Source organism: Astyanax mexicanus, chromosome 1 (assembly GCF_023375975.1).
Source record: "Astyanax mexicanus isolate ESR-SI-001 chromosome 1, AstMex3_surface, whole genome shotgun sequence".
NCBI classification, from domain to species: domain Eukaryota; kingdom Metazoa; phylum Chordata; class Actinopteri; order Characiformes; family Acestrorhamphidae; genus Astyanax; species Astyanax mexicanus.
The window spans coordinates 72,913,592-72,928,603 of record NC_064408.1 but is presented as its reverse complement, the minus strand read 5'-3'; the positions used below and the strand labels follow the sequence as shown (position 1 = coordinate 72,928,603).

At 37.7% G+C, this 15,012-nt stretch overlaps 1 protein-coding gene across 2 annotated transcripts in view; it reads right to left on the bottom strand.

Annotated features, from left to right (window-relative positions):
• LOC103022380 (1-phosphatidylinositol 4,5-bisphosphate phosphodiesterase beta-4) overlaps positions 1 to 15,012 on the bottom strand; it is a 129,313-nt gene that overhangs the window by 48,948 nt on the left and 65,353 nt on the right. For both annotated transcript variants that reach the window (XM_007232816.4, XM_007232819.4), the window contains exons 5-7: positions 12,576 to 12,656; positions 11,094 to 11,153; positions 542 to 685 (exon numbers count right to left, since the gene is read on the bottom strand). In XM_007232816.4, the coding sequence (XP_007232878.3) occupies positions 542 to 685; positions 11,094 to 11,153; positions 12,576 to 12,656 (285 nt within the window). The remainder of the gene's footprint in view (positions 1 to 541; positions 686 to 11,093; positions 11,154 to 12,575; positions 12,657 to 15,012) is intronic.

Below are 15,012 nucleotides of genomic sequence, written 5' to 3'. Positions count from 1 at the left end.
GGAAGGCATGAAAATAGATTGTTGGGGAGGGGGGTCAGGACCACACAGGACCACCACAAAGCACCAATGTATTCTCATATGTAGTTTATATCTTAGAAACCTAATTAAAATGACCTTACGCTGCACATTTTATAATTCTTTAGTTAGTAAAGCCTTCAGAAGCATCTGATGCTAGAATAAAAACATATCTTAATTACAACTCCACAACAGTTCACAATGAGCTATCGGTGGTGATATTATAATTTTATGTATTATTGCTTTTGTCCTGTGCTGTGTGTATTTGCAGTGTGTTTGTAAGGAGTGTGCTTCTCTTCAGGGTCGAATCTGATTCAAGGGCTCATTGTCTATGTAGCGCATCTAGTTAGACATCATTCGGGCACAGACTCAGCATCAGCTATTAGGATGAAAGGCAGCAGTTACATTAGCATTGTTTTATTACTGACTCTAACTCTCCTTCTAAATCTCCCTCTGTTTACACACCTGTCACTGCTGGCTAGTCAAAGCAGAGATTTCCATAGCGATATCCTGTGGTAACGGTTACCTTGGCAGTGTCGGCATTGTCGGCCACCATGTACATGAAGCTGAGGTTGACCAGGTCAGGGCCGCTGCACACGCAGATGATGCAGCCCTCCAGATCCGCCTCGTTCTTCCCCGCCGCCTCCAGAGACGACAGGATCTTTGGGTCCTGAACCACCAGAGAGAGATAAAAATAGAACAAGAAGCAGAGATCAAAAGAGACGAAGATCAGGAGAGATGTTTGAAGAATTCAGCACAATGCAAGCCAACATCTTCTGTCTCCAGATACGGGTCTCACTGTTTTGGTTTTAATCCACTGCACACCTCTATTGAGAGGTTCAGAAATACCCTGTGATGACCTCAAGTTCAAACGCAATAAAACTCATGAGTCTGCCTGCGTGTCCATCCTGACTACGCCAGACATGCTGCCTCTCAGACATTTATCTCTCTAATAACATGCCACAGGTTATCACTGAAGCTCACATTTAGCCTTGTTTTTAAAGCAGGACAGAATTCTCAGCTTAACGCTTACAGTGAGGGTTCTTCTGTGATCAGCTGGACCTGTATGATTGTTACAGGAGCTCATTTAACCCTTTAATGTCTTTATCAGAGGTAGAGCTTAGATCCACCACTTTCCTTGGGCTGGGTCGGGTCATGCTTAAGAAGTTGGTCTGTGACTTTAATGCTTGGCTGTTTTTTAATGCTATATTTATTTTATATTAAACTATGGTGTGATAATCACAAATTTAGCAAAGTACCTAATCAAACTGTTTTTTTAAATAAAAGTTGCACAAGTTTGAATGTTATAATCCTGCTCCTCCTCTTGTCCGCATTTGACTTGCAACGCTGTGTGTAGCTGTTCTTGATAAACATTTTTATTAAATAATAAGCCTATGCTTCTTCAGTGTTGCAATGTTAATTAAAAAAAAGCCCTTAAATGTTTTAAAAAGCTCCGTTTTAACACTCTACTTACTAAAAAAATGTGGGGTTTAAATCGGGCTCTGGCTCATAATGACGCTTTATGGGGCAGATTGGGTCGGGCTCAGGCAGAACATGCACAGGTTGGATCTAATGGATCTAATCCGAGGTGGAATGCTGAACATCAGCTGTTTTCTTTTTGGACTGTTATCTTTGCATTTTGGAGGATCTGAAACACATTTTAGTCAGTAACTTGATTTTTTTTTTTTTTTTTTTTTTTTTTTATTATATGTTTTTATGGGACATTATATTAAGTCACAGTGCAAATAATAACAAAAACAATGATAACATCCGTTTTCTTCTACACAACATTTTCACATTTTCACACACACCTCCCCCCCCCCTCCCCCTATGTTGGTCTAAGACAATACAAAAAAAAAAAAAAAAAAGATAAGCAGCGTTTTTAGACTAAACAATGAAATACAATATAAAACATACAAATGTGAATAAAAACTATATAATATTTAAAATAACAATTATATTAATGAAAGAAAAAGTAACAATGAATATAGTAGGCACACAATGTGATCGAATAGATTTATATAAAAAGTAATAATAATAATAATAGTAAAATAGATAGAGACTCTCAAGAATCAGTCAGTTTATAGACAGATGTGGTAATTGGTCAAAATAATGAAGAAGAGGTCGCCAAGTTCGGTAAAATTTGTGAGTTGAACCTTTTAGGGTAAATTTGATTTTTTCCAATTTCAGAAAGGACATTAAATCAGATAACCACATGAGGTCTGAAGGTGGCAATGGAGACTTCCAGTGTAACAGTAAACGTCTCCGAGCTATTAAAGATGAAAAAGACAAAACATTTAATTTATAGTTAGATAAGTCTAAGTAATTTAGTGGGACGCCAAATAGGGCTATTGAAGGGCAGGGGTCTATGCAAACGTCCAAAGATTCAGACATCACTTTAAAAAAACTGGACCAATAATTTTGAAGTTTTGAGCAAGACCAGAACATGTGAGTAAGGTCAGCTAATGCCACTGAACATCTGTCACACTTAGGATCCATTCCTGGGGTATACTTAGATAATCTTGTTTTACATAAATGCATTCTGTGCAAAACTTTGAACTGTATAAAATTAAGATAAGCACAAGACGAAAGATAATTAACTTCGTATACAGCTTTTTCCCACCAAGCATCCTGAAACGTTTTTCCCAGCTCCCTTTCCCATGCAGATCTAACTCTGGTTGTGGGACAATCCCCCTGCAGTAGTAAATGTTTGTATAACCTGGAGATAATACCTGTAAAATTATACGGATTTTTTAAGACATCATCCAATAAATCTTGAGGAGGCAAATAAGGGAATGTTGGGCAATATTTTTTGACAAAGCTACGAACCTGAAAGTATCGAAACAAATGATTACGGGGCAAACCAAATTTGACAGATAATTGTTCAAAGCTGGCAAACTCCCCCCCAAAAAACATATCTTTAAACTGAGAGATGCCTAATCTATTCCAAAGGTTAAAGACAGAGTCAATTCTAGAAGGGATAAACAGATGATTATTAAGTAAAGGACCATATAAAGACATATTACTGAGTTTAAAATGTTGTCGGAATTGTGTCCAAATTTTGACTGTGGAGACAACCACTGGGTTTGATGAATATTGTGTAACTGCTATCGGAAGATGTGAGCATATAAGAGCTGAAAGGGATGTGCTTTGACTGCAATATGCTTCCATTTCGCACCAATCTTGTTCCGGTTTATGAATCCAAAATAAAACCTTTTGTATATTTGCCACCCAGTAATAATATTTTAAGTTAAAAAGGCCCAATCCTCCATTAAGTCGAGGTGCCTTAAGTACACTTGTTTTAACCTTAGGAGTTTTGCCTGCCCAGATAAAGGACAGTATTATCTTGTCCACCATGGTAAAAAAGGCCTTTGTTAAAAAAATAGGGAGGCACTGAAAAAGAAATAGAAATCTGGGTAATACATTCATATTAACAGACTGAATTCGACCCGCAACAGAGAGTGGGAGCTGAGACCATCTTTGTAAATCTGCCTTAATTTGATCTACTAGCTTATCAAAATTATTCTTACGAAGTGCTAACAGAGAGTGACTGATATTTATTCCTAGATACCTAAAGCTTCCAGGAGATAGGTGGAAGGGTAGCGCTCCCTGTTGGATGTTTTTAGCGGCAGAGTTGAGTGGAAAGCACTCACTTTTGTTGAGGTTAAGTCTGTAACCTGAAAAAGAACCAAATTTGTTTAAAATCTCTAATAAATGATCAGAAGAGCCCACAGGATCTGTGATATATAATAGAAGATCATCAGCGTACAAGGAGACTCTGTGCTCAGCCCCCGCCCGAACTACTCCTCGCAAATTCCTTGACGATTTTAAAGCTATAGAGAGAGGTTCAATAACCAATGCAAATAAAAGGGGTGAAAGAGGGCAACCTTGGCGCGTTCCTCGTGAAAGAGGAAAATATTCTGAATAGCAGCTATTAGTATGTACTCTAGCCTGAGGGGCCTTATACAAAAGACGAATCCAGGAAACAAAATTTCCACCAAAACCAAATTTCTCTAAAGTTGCGAATAAATAATTCCACTCAACTCTGTCGAAAGCTTTCTCAGCATCCAATGAAATCACCACTTCTGGAAGTAAAGAGGAAGACTGGGAAAGTACAATATTAAGCAGACGGCGTATATTAGAGAATAACTGACGTCCCCTAATAAAACCGGTTTGATCCTCAGCTATTATAGATGGCATGACCGATTCAAGACGCTTACTAAGTATTTTAGCTAAAATTTTAACGTCGACATTCAAAAGGGAAATTGGACGGTAACTCCCACACTCCGACGGGTCTTTGTCTTTCTTTAAAATAAGAGAAATCGATGCTTGCGTTAGTGTAGGAGGGAGAGTTCCGGTTAAAAAAGACGCGTTAAACATTTCAAGAAGAAGGGGGGCTAATTGTTTCACAAATTTTTGGTAAAATTCAATACTGAAACCATCTGGCCCAGGTGCTTTGCCTTTAGACATTGAATTAATACTTTCTACTATTTCTTCAATTGTTAATGGCAACTCAAGATTTGCTAACACATCCTGTTCAATTTTTGGAATTTCTAATGTTCCCAGGAACTTCTCCATTTCAATCAAATTCTGGGGTTGTTCGGAAGTATAAAGTTTGCGATAATAAGCTACGAACGCATCATTTATTTCTAAAGGACAAGTTGTAAGCTGACCTGACTGTATGAGAATTTGTGGAATCAGCCTTGAGGCTGCCTGACGTTTAAGTTGATTAGCAAGAAGACGGCCTGCTTTATCTCCGTGTTCATAAAAAGTAGTTTTTGAGCGTAGTATATTATGCTCAGCTTTGTTAGTTGTAAGTAGATCAAACTGAGATTGAACTTTAATCCTTTCCTTACGAAGTTCTGGGGTATCTTGAACTGCCCGTTTCTTGTCAATATCTTGCATTTCATTAACTAATTCTTGCTGCGAGTTTATACGCTGTTTATTATGAAAAGTACTGTAAGAAATTATATTTCCTCTAAGAACTGCTTTAAGTGTTTCCCAGAGCAAAGATGGGGTAACTGAGTTAGATTGGTTTGTTTGCATAAAGTCGTTAATGGATGTAGTAATAGATTCACAAAATTTTTTATCTGAAAGAAGTAATGTATTAAATTTCCATGTCCGATTATTTAGCCGTTTTACAGGGAAAGAGAGATCGAGAGATAGGGGTGAATGGTCTGAGATAACTATGGCGGAATACTCTGAGGCCTTTACGCTAGATAGCAATACTTTATCTAAGAAAAAATAATCAATTCTTGAAAACACTTGATGGACATGAGAGAAATAAGAGTAAATTTTAGAGCTTGGGTTAAAGAAACGCCATGGATCCACACAACCACAGTCGCTCATAAACGATTTGACTATTTTGGCCATTTTAGAGAGATTAATAGAAATGGGGTTAGACCGATCGAGATATGGACTCATAGTACAATTTAAATCACCTCCAAAAATAAGGTGATGGGTATCCAAATTAGGAATGGAAGACAGAAGTTTAGTCATAAACTGAGCATCATCCCAGTTTGGGGCATATACATTAACCAATATAACAGGTATTTGAGAAAGTTTTCCCAGGACAATTATGTAACGTCCCCCTTTGTCTGATATTGTTTTTTCCAATAAAAAATTTATTTTTTTAGAAATTAAAATCGCAGTACCCCTAGATTTTGAGTCGAAAGACGAGTGGAACACCTGTCCTATCCATGGTTTACGAAGTCTAATATGATCTTTTAAACACAGATGCGTTTCTTGAAGGAATGCTATGTCTGTCCTTAACATCTTCAGATGTTGGAAAACTCTAGATCGTTTCACTGGGCCATTTAAGCCTCGAACATTCCATGTGACTAATCTAACAGAGAGCTCTGTAGTTCCAGTATTACTGTAGTTTCCTGACATGTACCATCATATGATCAATGGAACTTTAAATAGTACACCACCGTTTTCTTGTACGTTTGTTATGTGCCTTTTGTAATTACAAAAATAAATAAATTCCACGCAGACCAACTTACATAAACATCCCCAAAATAACACACGATGAAAACGGCAGAACAATATACAAAGCAGCATTAGAAGCTGCACCAAAAGAAGAAAAAACAAACAAACAAACAAACAAACAAAAACAAAAACCTATGCTCGTCCTTCCGAAGAAGCGTGCCGCAGGTCCCAACGAAATGTGCTTCCGATACAACTAAACTACCTTAACTAACTAACTGGGACGAGCTCCTATAAAAGGTTACGAAACTGCTATTGTCCGAGTCTGAAAAAAAGTCACAACTTCAGTCATCAGATTCAGAACTACTTATACTTTGTTCCTGTTTTGTTTACACCAGGAGCTCCAAAGCATCATGTCGATTTAAACACTGATCAGTCATGTCTGCTTAGCCTGCTGTAGATAGAAAGCTTCAGCCTCAGCTGGCGTTTCAAAGAAGCTGTGCTTACCACCAAGGGTGATCCGAAGGCGAGCGGGGTAGAGTAATGCAAAAGCTACACCATCCTTGTACATTTTAGCCTTGATCCCCTTGAAAGCTGCACGCCTCCGAGCCAGACTGGAGCTCATATCAGGAAAAAACAAAATCTTCTTGCCCTGATACATGGTGCTTGGATGCTCTCTCGCCCAGCGGAGAGCGCGCTCCTTCTCTTGGAATCGGTGAAAACGGACAATCACAGCCCGAGGTCGCTCTCCTTGCGCCGGCTTAGCGACCAATGCTCGGTGCGCTCTGTCCAGCTCCGGTGGTTGTGGGAAGATCTCCTCTCCCATAATCTCAACAAGTAGCTGAGAGATGAAAGTAGATGGTGACTGACCTTCGGATCCTTCAGGCAAGCCGATAATTCTCAGGTTCTGACGTCTGGAGCGGTTCTCGAGGTCGTCTACCTTGGAAGTCAGTGTGACATTCTCTTTCAGTAGCTCCGTTAGCTTCGACTCCATACTTGCTAGCTCGTCACTGTGTTCAGAAAGTGTGCTCTCTATGACAGAGAATTTCTGACTGTGAGATTCCACTGCAGCCCTAATAGAGTCCAATGACACTTGAATAGTGCTTAGAGAGTTTTCCAACGACCTCTCCATTGAAGCGGTGAGGTCCACAGTCAGGCTACTGCGGTGTTTCTCCAGCTCAGCGACCAGGGTTGCAATAGTAATAGGAGCGTTAGCGTCCGCCATGCTAGTCGAGGTTGTTTTAGCTGTCGCTGCTGCTGTGGACGTCGGAGGGTTGAAAGTTTCTCCCTTTCCCTGCCTGGTTTGCCGTGACATTTGTACCAAATTATGGTCTGAGTTCAGGAGAACCGATGACGGTCAAATAAAAATTGATCAGACTCGGTAAAACAGCGTTTTAAAATAAATCAAACGGAGCAGATCCTCAAACGAACTTCCCCCTACATTGCCTAAACCGGAAGTCTCCAGTAACTTGATTTTACCTGGACGCCAATGTACCAATCTGGCAACCCTGATGGCTTTCTCTCCGCTCTGTTTGTTCAGCTGTCTGCTGCTTAGTAGCGAGACTTGCAATGCATTTTGGGACACATTTAGCTCATGTAGTATGCAGCGTTACTTACTATAAATCTCGATGCATTGCGGGAGTTTATAGTGTCCTTGAAATAACGTTCAAATTCCACTTTACGATTTGGACACTGAAAAAAAAATGTCTGATGTACTAAACAGTGCCCTAAATAATAAATAGGGAGTCATTTCGGCCACAGCCTCTCTCTATACCAGCTAAAATGATCTTACCATAACATGCCTGCTTTGTTTAAATCTTATAAAAGTGAGTTATTACATACATCCACAAAAATGTCATTAGTTAATCCTATGAAAATATAAGAAAAGAAAAATGTAGGATAAAAAGGACCTCTTAAAATGAAACCCAATAGAAGCAAAGGTCTACACTTAGCTTAACATTAGCAGTTCCTTTAAAGTTACAGTCTAACTGGGCATGAACCTGCTTTACTGAATCATCAGGTTCACTCAATCAACAGCGACTCTTATTCCCCCGTCTGCTATCACAGCACAGCATCTCCAGAGACGCTGTGTTCTCACATAATGAAGTAACTTACTGGTGTCAAATTCATTTAATTGCATGTTTGAATACTCGCAGGATTCAACTGTCAACTAAACAGCGTGAACTTTCAATCTGTTCAGCGCGCAGGAATGTGAAATCTGAAAAACTGGAGGGATCCACTAAATTAAATGTCTTTTAACGCTTTGTTATTGAAATAGCAAAACAATAGTCCTCCATAATTATGTAATCTCTTTAGGACAACAATAGAGATGTGCCACACGCGTTAGTCATGAACAGTGACAGACAATGGCTCATGATCGGCCTTTGTTCTGCAGTTTGTGGAGAGCTCGCTGGCAGAGTGACAGCACAACTGAACATCTCCCTCAGCAAACACCACAAACACCACCTCCGGATCTATTCCTGCATCCCCCAACCCCTCCTCCCAGAGTACACACATACACACAAATATACACACATATACACCCACACCTGAAACACTATTTCTATGGTAAGCGTCTGTCTGACACTTTTTTTCTGTAGAGTGAGACTTTATGCATTATTTAAGAGATTCTAAAGGAAAGCAAATAAAGTGAAAAAGGAGCAGGAAGTACCAACGACCGGGCTGGGTCAATATGGGAGGTTCAGAGCATTACAATAAACCATCTTTGATGGTTGATAACATAAGATGGAAGTGGCAGATTTAGAGACAATTACAACGAGAGCGCAAGAGAGACATTTGTGTCGCTCCCATTTTCCTTTGAAAAGGAAATGTTCACTAATGCAGCAACAATTTCTGCAATTTCATATCAATATTACTCCTTCCTCCTTCTGATATTAATACTCAGACTCAAATCACACGTTTTTCAATATTCTTTAATATTAATAAACATTAATCTGAGAATACGTCTTTCTCCTTACTTAAACAAAGGAACTACTTATACAATAACAAAAGCAAATCTAAAGATCTGCAGATTTCTTTAAGAGATGCCACAGAGGAATCATTTCTATTAAGTTCAGTGAAAAAAAAACATTATGTAAAAGAGATGTAGTTGTATCATATCTTTACATAAAAGAAGAACCTTACATTAACTTATTTAAACTTCTTTTTAACCCATTTAAAGGCCTTGGAATGTATACAGGCTACAGGTGCAGATGATACAAAACTTTCCTCTGCAGTAAAATAGATTATTCACATTCTGAAAACTTTGAGGACACTTAAAGAAACTGCCTGTCCACTCTCTACTCCACTTAATAATACCAGACCAGTAACAGAAATCAACCCAAATTCTGCAGGTTTGGAAACAGACATAAAACTAGCAAACATAACAAAACTAAATGTTTGGAGGACATGAACTGTTTGATTTGTATTCAGAAAAATATTGATTTTAAAATGTTTAGGAAAGAGCCAATTTTATGATTGTTATTCGTTATATTTTTAAACTTGCAGATGTAATTACATTTATAAAATAATTTATATTACAACTACAGTTAGAATTTGTAGTAATGCTTATTATCAAACATGAAATCTTTTTTATGTGATGCTTCAATATAAACCTTCAAGATATGTGTAATATGTGTAATATCAGGCAGAAAACTAACAAAAATCCTGCCCTGTTAGGGGTTTAAAATTATTTTCATGCAACAAATGTTCAGTTTTTTCGTTGCGCCATCTACCCACCCAGAGAGAGCAAAGCCAACTGTGCTCTCTCAGGGCTCCAATACCTGATGGCAAGCTACATGAACAGGATTCGAACCAGCGATCTCCTGATTATAGTGGCAGCGCTTAGCCAGTCTAGTCTGAAGCAACTCATGTTTTTAGTAGTATGTTTCTTGCTGTAGAGCCTCAGAGTGTTTAAGTAGATTGATATACTCATTTAGATGCTCAAGTGAATTTCTTTGATTAACAACATGCCAACATCAGCCTTGGACCAAAAAGCACGGCACGGTATCATGCAATCTGTAGAGCTCACACAGTGTGAGCGTTTGCTATTTCAGGGTTATATTTGCAACAGGGTTGGATCAGATTCGTGCACTTTTCTTGATATCCAATCCAGCATTATCTACTGCTGATATCAATCCAGTACCGATATCTGGTAACAAAATCTGCGCTGTCTCTTTCTACAATCCATAACAGCAGAACTGAGGGTCAAAGAGTCCTCATTGAATTGAATCCATCATCATTCAGCACACGTTCATTCAGAACTGCCTGTGTTAAGCAGCCAATATGAGGCTTAATGAAAAGGTGTTACCGCATTTTTCGCACTGGATATAGGGTGCAGAATCAATTAACGTTTATTTTCTGGTCTATTTTAATACATATGTCACACTGGATTATAAGGCGCATTTTAAGAGACACTATAAAGAACTTCTATTTCAGCAGGTCTCGCCGCTGGGTGGTGGTGGGGGAGGGTAGCTAACTAAGTTAAATAAAGCTAAGCTAAGTAAACAAAACTGTAATAAATAACAATAATATCTTACACAATAATAATCTACACAGGTTCCTCTCCTGAAAACTGTTCATTTGGGTGAGTAAAGCACTTTCGTTTATTAACAGTAAGCTTAGATTACTGAATTTCTCCAGCACTAGGCTGGATCATTAGCATTAGCGCTACGCCAGCAGTGCTAGCCGGGAATATGAGCAGGCTAAAAGTTGATAATACTCACCTCTGAACAGGGAAATAGCGAGCACAGTTAGCGTATAATGCTAAAGCTACTCCAGCAGTGCTACCCAGGGTAAGGAACAGACTACATGCTGATAATACTCACCTCTAAAAGGTGGAAATAGCTAGCGTGTTTAGCGGCTAATGCTAATCCTACTCCAGCCCTGGTGCTGGAGAACTAAACTGAAACTCCTGTATAACTCTGCACTTCAGCGGAGTGGTTTTACTGCTCCTTACAATCTGACTGGTAAAATTCATACAAAAGGAGCACTGAAGATTTTTGGGAAAATTCAATGATTTTAAGTGCGCCTTATAGTGCAAAAAAATACAGTACATACATTCCCTCTAGTAAAAAAAAGGCATGTTTGAGAAGGCTGAGAGGAAGTGTGTGGGAAAGATCCACAATGAAATGACTTGGTTCAGGCCTTACCTTTGGCACTGCTCCAACACGGACACTGTTTATCAGGGAACATTCAAGGACTTGACCCTCCTGCAAGAAAAAGACAAATGAAGAGCACAACCTCTGCATCACATTTCAAGACGCTGTGGTACAGCTAAGAGAGAGGGGGAATCTGATTAGTGGAAGGCTATATCCTGTTACACATTAGATAGATTACTCAAGATTGTAATTATGGTGCCAGTTGTGACCGTAGATTGCGTCTCTTGTGGCCACACATATTGCAGTGTGAGGAGTGTTGTGTTGTTTCTAAACAATTTGCGCTTGAATTACATGCTGTAGTTTCTGAATATTTAGCTGTACAAATGGCAGTTATCTCAAGCAATAACAAAACATGCTGTGTAATTTTACATGAATTATCGCTCACTTGAAACCCAATGAAAGAAACAAAGAAATGCTGTAGAAAGCTTAATATACTACAAGAAGGATCAATCTGAATGTAAACGTTGTAGTAACGTGACAGCAGTAATTAACTATTTATTTTTTTACTCATTTATTTCTAATGTCAATGATCATGATGATAATTCTTTATTCAGCCAGTTCGTCATCACATAATACAAGAACACTACAAACATTGACAGCAAAATAGTGACTGAAAAGGCACAGGCAGAAGCATTATGCTTATAATTATGCCTGTCTAACATAACAAATTAAGCTACCCTTCAGAATTCTTATATATAAAAAAAGAAAGAAAAAAAGAAAAAAGAAATGTTTAACTACAACAACAGATATACATCTCCTTTTAATCTCTTTTCTAACTTTTTGGACAACAAATTTACAAACATCTCGCTCATTCTCATTTATATTTAGACTTGTATATTAAGATAAACCTTTGTACACAAACAGGCAGTAAATTAACATTTGCTTTATACATCATTTGTATTACTTTATAGTAAACAATACATCATAAATCATACAGTTTTATAACATGGGATTTCATAAACATTGTATTAGTATGTTCACAGTAAACAGCTTTATTAATAATATGTATGGCTTGCTTTTATAAGAGGACTATAGCATTTACTGCTGTGTTATCCTACTGTCTCCCCAATTTGTTAAGCTATACTCACCAGGTCTCCCCACACCACCTCCAAATCCCCCCAAAAGTAGGAAGGTGAAAAATAGCACATGCCTCCTCCAATACATGTAAAGTCCACCACAACTACTTATTGAACTGCTGCTGTGACGTAGCATTACTGGGTAGTCAGTGAACTCAGAGGAAAGCACAGCTCCCCAGCTCCGATACATCAGCTAACAGACGCCTGTGCTGACCAACATTACCCTAAGAGTGATGAGGGGAGAGAGCGTAAACTACCCATCTAAGAGAGAGCAAGGCCAGTTGTGCTCTCTCAGACTCTGGCTGCTGATGATGTGCAATTTCTAAGGGTAAAATTAAGATTAATGACGCAAAAAAGTTTCATGATTTTAATGTAAGTGATTTTTTTTTTTTTTTACCTTTCCTTCACTTTTCCATGTGAGAAAGAAGCCAAACTCGTCGACTTTGAAAAGGCAACTGGATTCAAAGACAAATGGATCCTGCGGAACAACAGAGATGTTTTAAATGGCAGGATGCCCATCAGTTATATGGCACATTTACATGGCACACACCCTCCCACCCACACATCCACACTCACACACACACATACACAACCCACGAACAACAGAGCAGGATCTGTGCACTAGAATTTCAACAGTAGTAACATTTCTCTCATAACAGTTTAAGCACCCAAAACACAGTCCAATAGTTAATCACACAAATAGCCCTGGGGAAACAGAAGCAAACAGGAGCACACACTCTAACACAAAGATAAAGTGAACAGAATCAGCTTCTGGATGCAAACACTGGTTCCTTAGTGATTACAGTCAAGCCTCCTATCACCTCATATCTGGGCACACTGCCATAACATTTCTGCAGTAGCACTGGAACCAATGCTGCCGCAAACTCAATAATAATCAGAACTAGTGATTTGATTAGAGTGCTTCTGACAATCTGTTGTTTTCTTGAAGAAGGTCATGTCTTGATGTTGTTTGTGTCTGTACAGAAGCTCAAGCTACAGCAGGATCGTAACTTCCAGCAAGTTGTTTCCCCAGATGTTTGATTTCCACACAAACCGAAATAAAACAAAACAAAACAAAAAAAAATGTACAGGAAGGTTGTAACACACATTAATACATAATACAAGATGAACACAAAGGCACTTTGTTTTCGAATCAACCTGAAATATATATAAGTGATTGTTTTGATCATTACATTTATATTTTGTTGACACCATATGTTGTATGTTCATAATGCTCACACAGCTGCATGTCCATTAGTATCAGTTCTGCAGATCAGTGAGGTACATACAAAATCAAAGTGTCTGCACATATATTTTTTGTAGTTAGCATAACTTATTATGTGAATAATTCATACTACTATGCCTTATTTACATGTTTTTTTATTTTTTTATTATTTATTAACACATTTAATAACTACTCTGACCAATCAAATTTTAAAAACTACAGTCTATTCAGTACTTACTCAGGAACGTCTATGGTATATGTGATTTTTGAGCTATTATGGCATTTTCAGTAAATACTAGAAGCATTCATAACGTATTATACAATATTTTGTAACTACTGTCTGTTATTCAGTAATGTCAATTAAGTATTCAAGAACTATTACAACCTTTTTAGTCATCAGTATGTTCTGCTTTGTAAATATTATAAATAATTATGTTACCTCTGACATAATCGGTAACTACAATTAAATATTCATTATCACAGCAAATTATTTATTTTATGCTATGAACTACCCTGTAAATTGTATGAACTGTCCAGTAACTACTATAAATAATTAAGTAAATGCTATGATCTATTTAGTCATTTCCATTAATGAGTTGAATGAACCCAGTTTAAGTCCTTGTTAAAACGTACAGTGTGCCATGATTTACTCAGTAATTACTATGACCTATTTATTAACTAATAAATATTTCATTAGTAATTACTATGAAATTATTTAATATCCCCTTTTACCAATTCAGTAACTATTAAGACCTTCAGTATCAGCTACCAACTTCTTAACTTGCTACTAATTATTTAGTATTATTAATTTAGTTCATCTAAATTATATAGAATCTATAATCTATTATTATTATTATTATTATTATTATTATTATTATTATTAACATAAACATACTAAAATAATCAAATTGTAACTATTGTCTGTGTCCCCTGTAGTTTTGCCCTAAAAGTGTGTTTTGTGTCCCCTGTACTTTTTGCCCCTACTATGTGTTTTGTTTTGCACTACTCTGTACCTATCATCTGTGCACTATTTACTCTGTCCTACACTTTTTTTTTGTCTGCACTGGAGATCTAGCCTAATAGTTTTTCGTTTTACTGTACAACCCTGTTTCAGGATAATGACAATAAACTGAATTGAATTGAATTATTACTATTATTCAGGATCAACTTAAACTAATGTATATTTAGAATATTTTGCTTTAAAAAGATGTCAAAGTTCATACAAACAAAAGCATAGTTGTTAAAAAAAAATATATATATATATATATGTATATATATGTATATAATTTTTAACAATTTCTTTCTTATGCAGTCTCTGGTCCAAGATTTCCACATCAATACAGGAACCGTTACTTCCTTAATTCTCGCAGAATGGGTAGAGCTTTTGGCTGTGTGGCAGTTGCAGAGAAGATAAATAGATAAGTTTGTGTGTCTGTGTGATTAGTGTAACAGAACCCAGGCTGTGTCGACCTAGCAGATACCTCTTAAAAAACATCCAGCAGGGTCTGACGCCACTCTCCTGGCCTATAAACGCAAGCGCTCAGGAGCTCAGACTCCGAGGGTGGCTGTGTTCATCACTCTGTGCGCCACTGTGACCTACTGTAGGCTG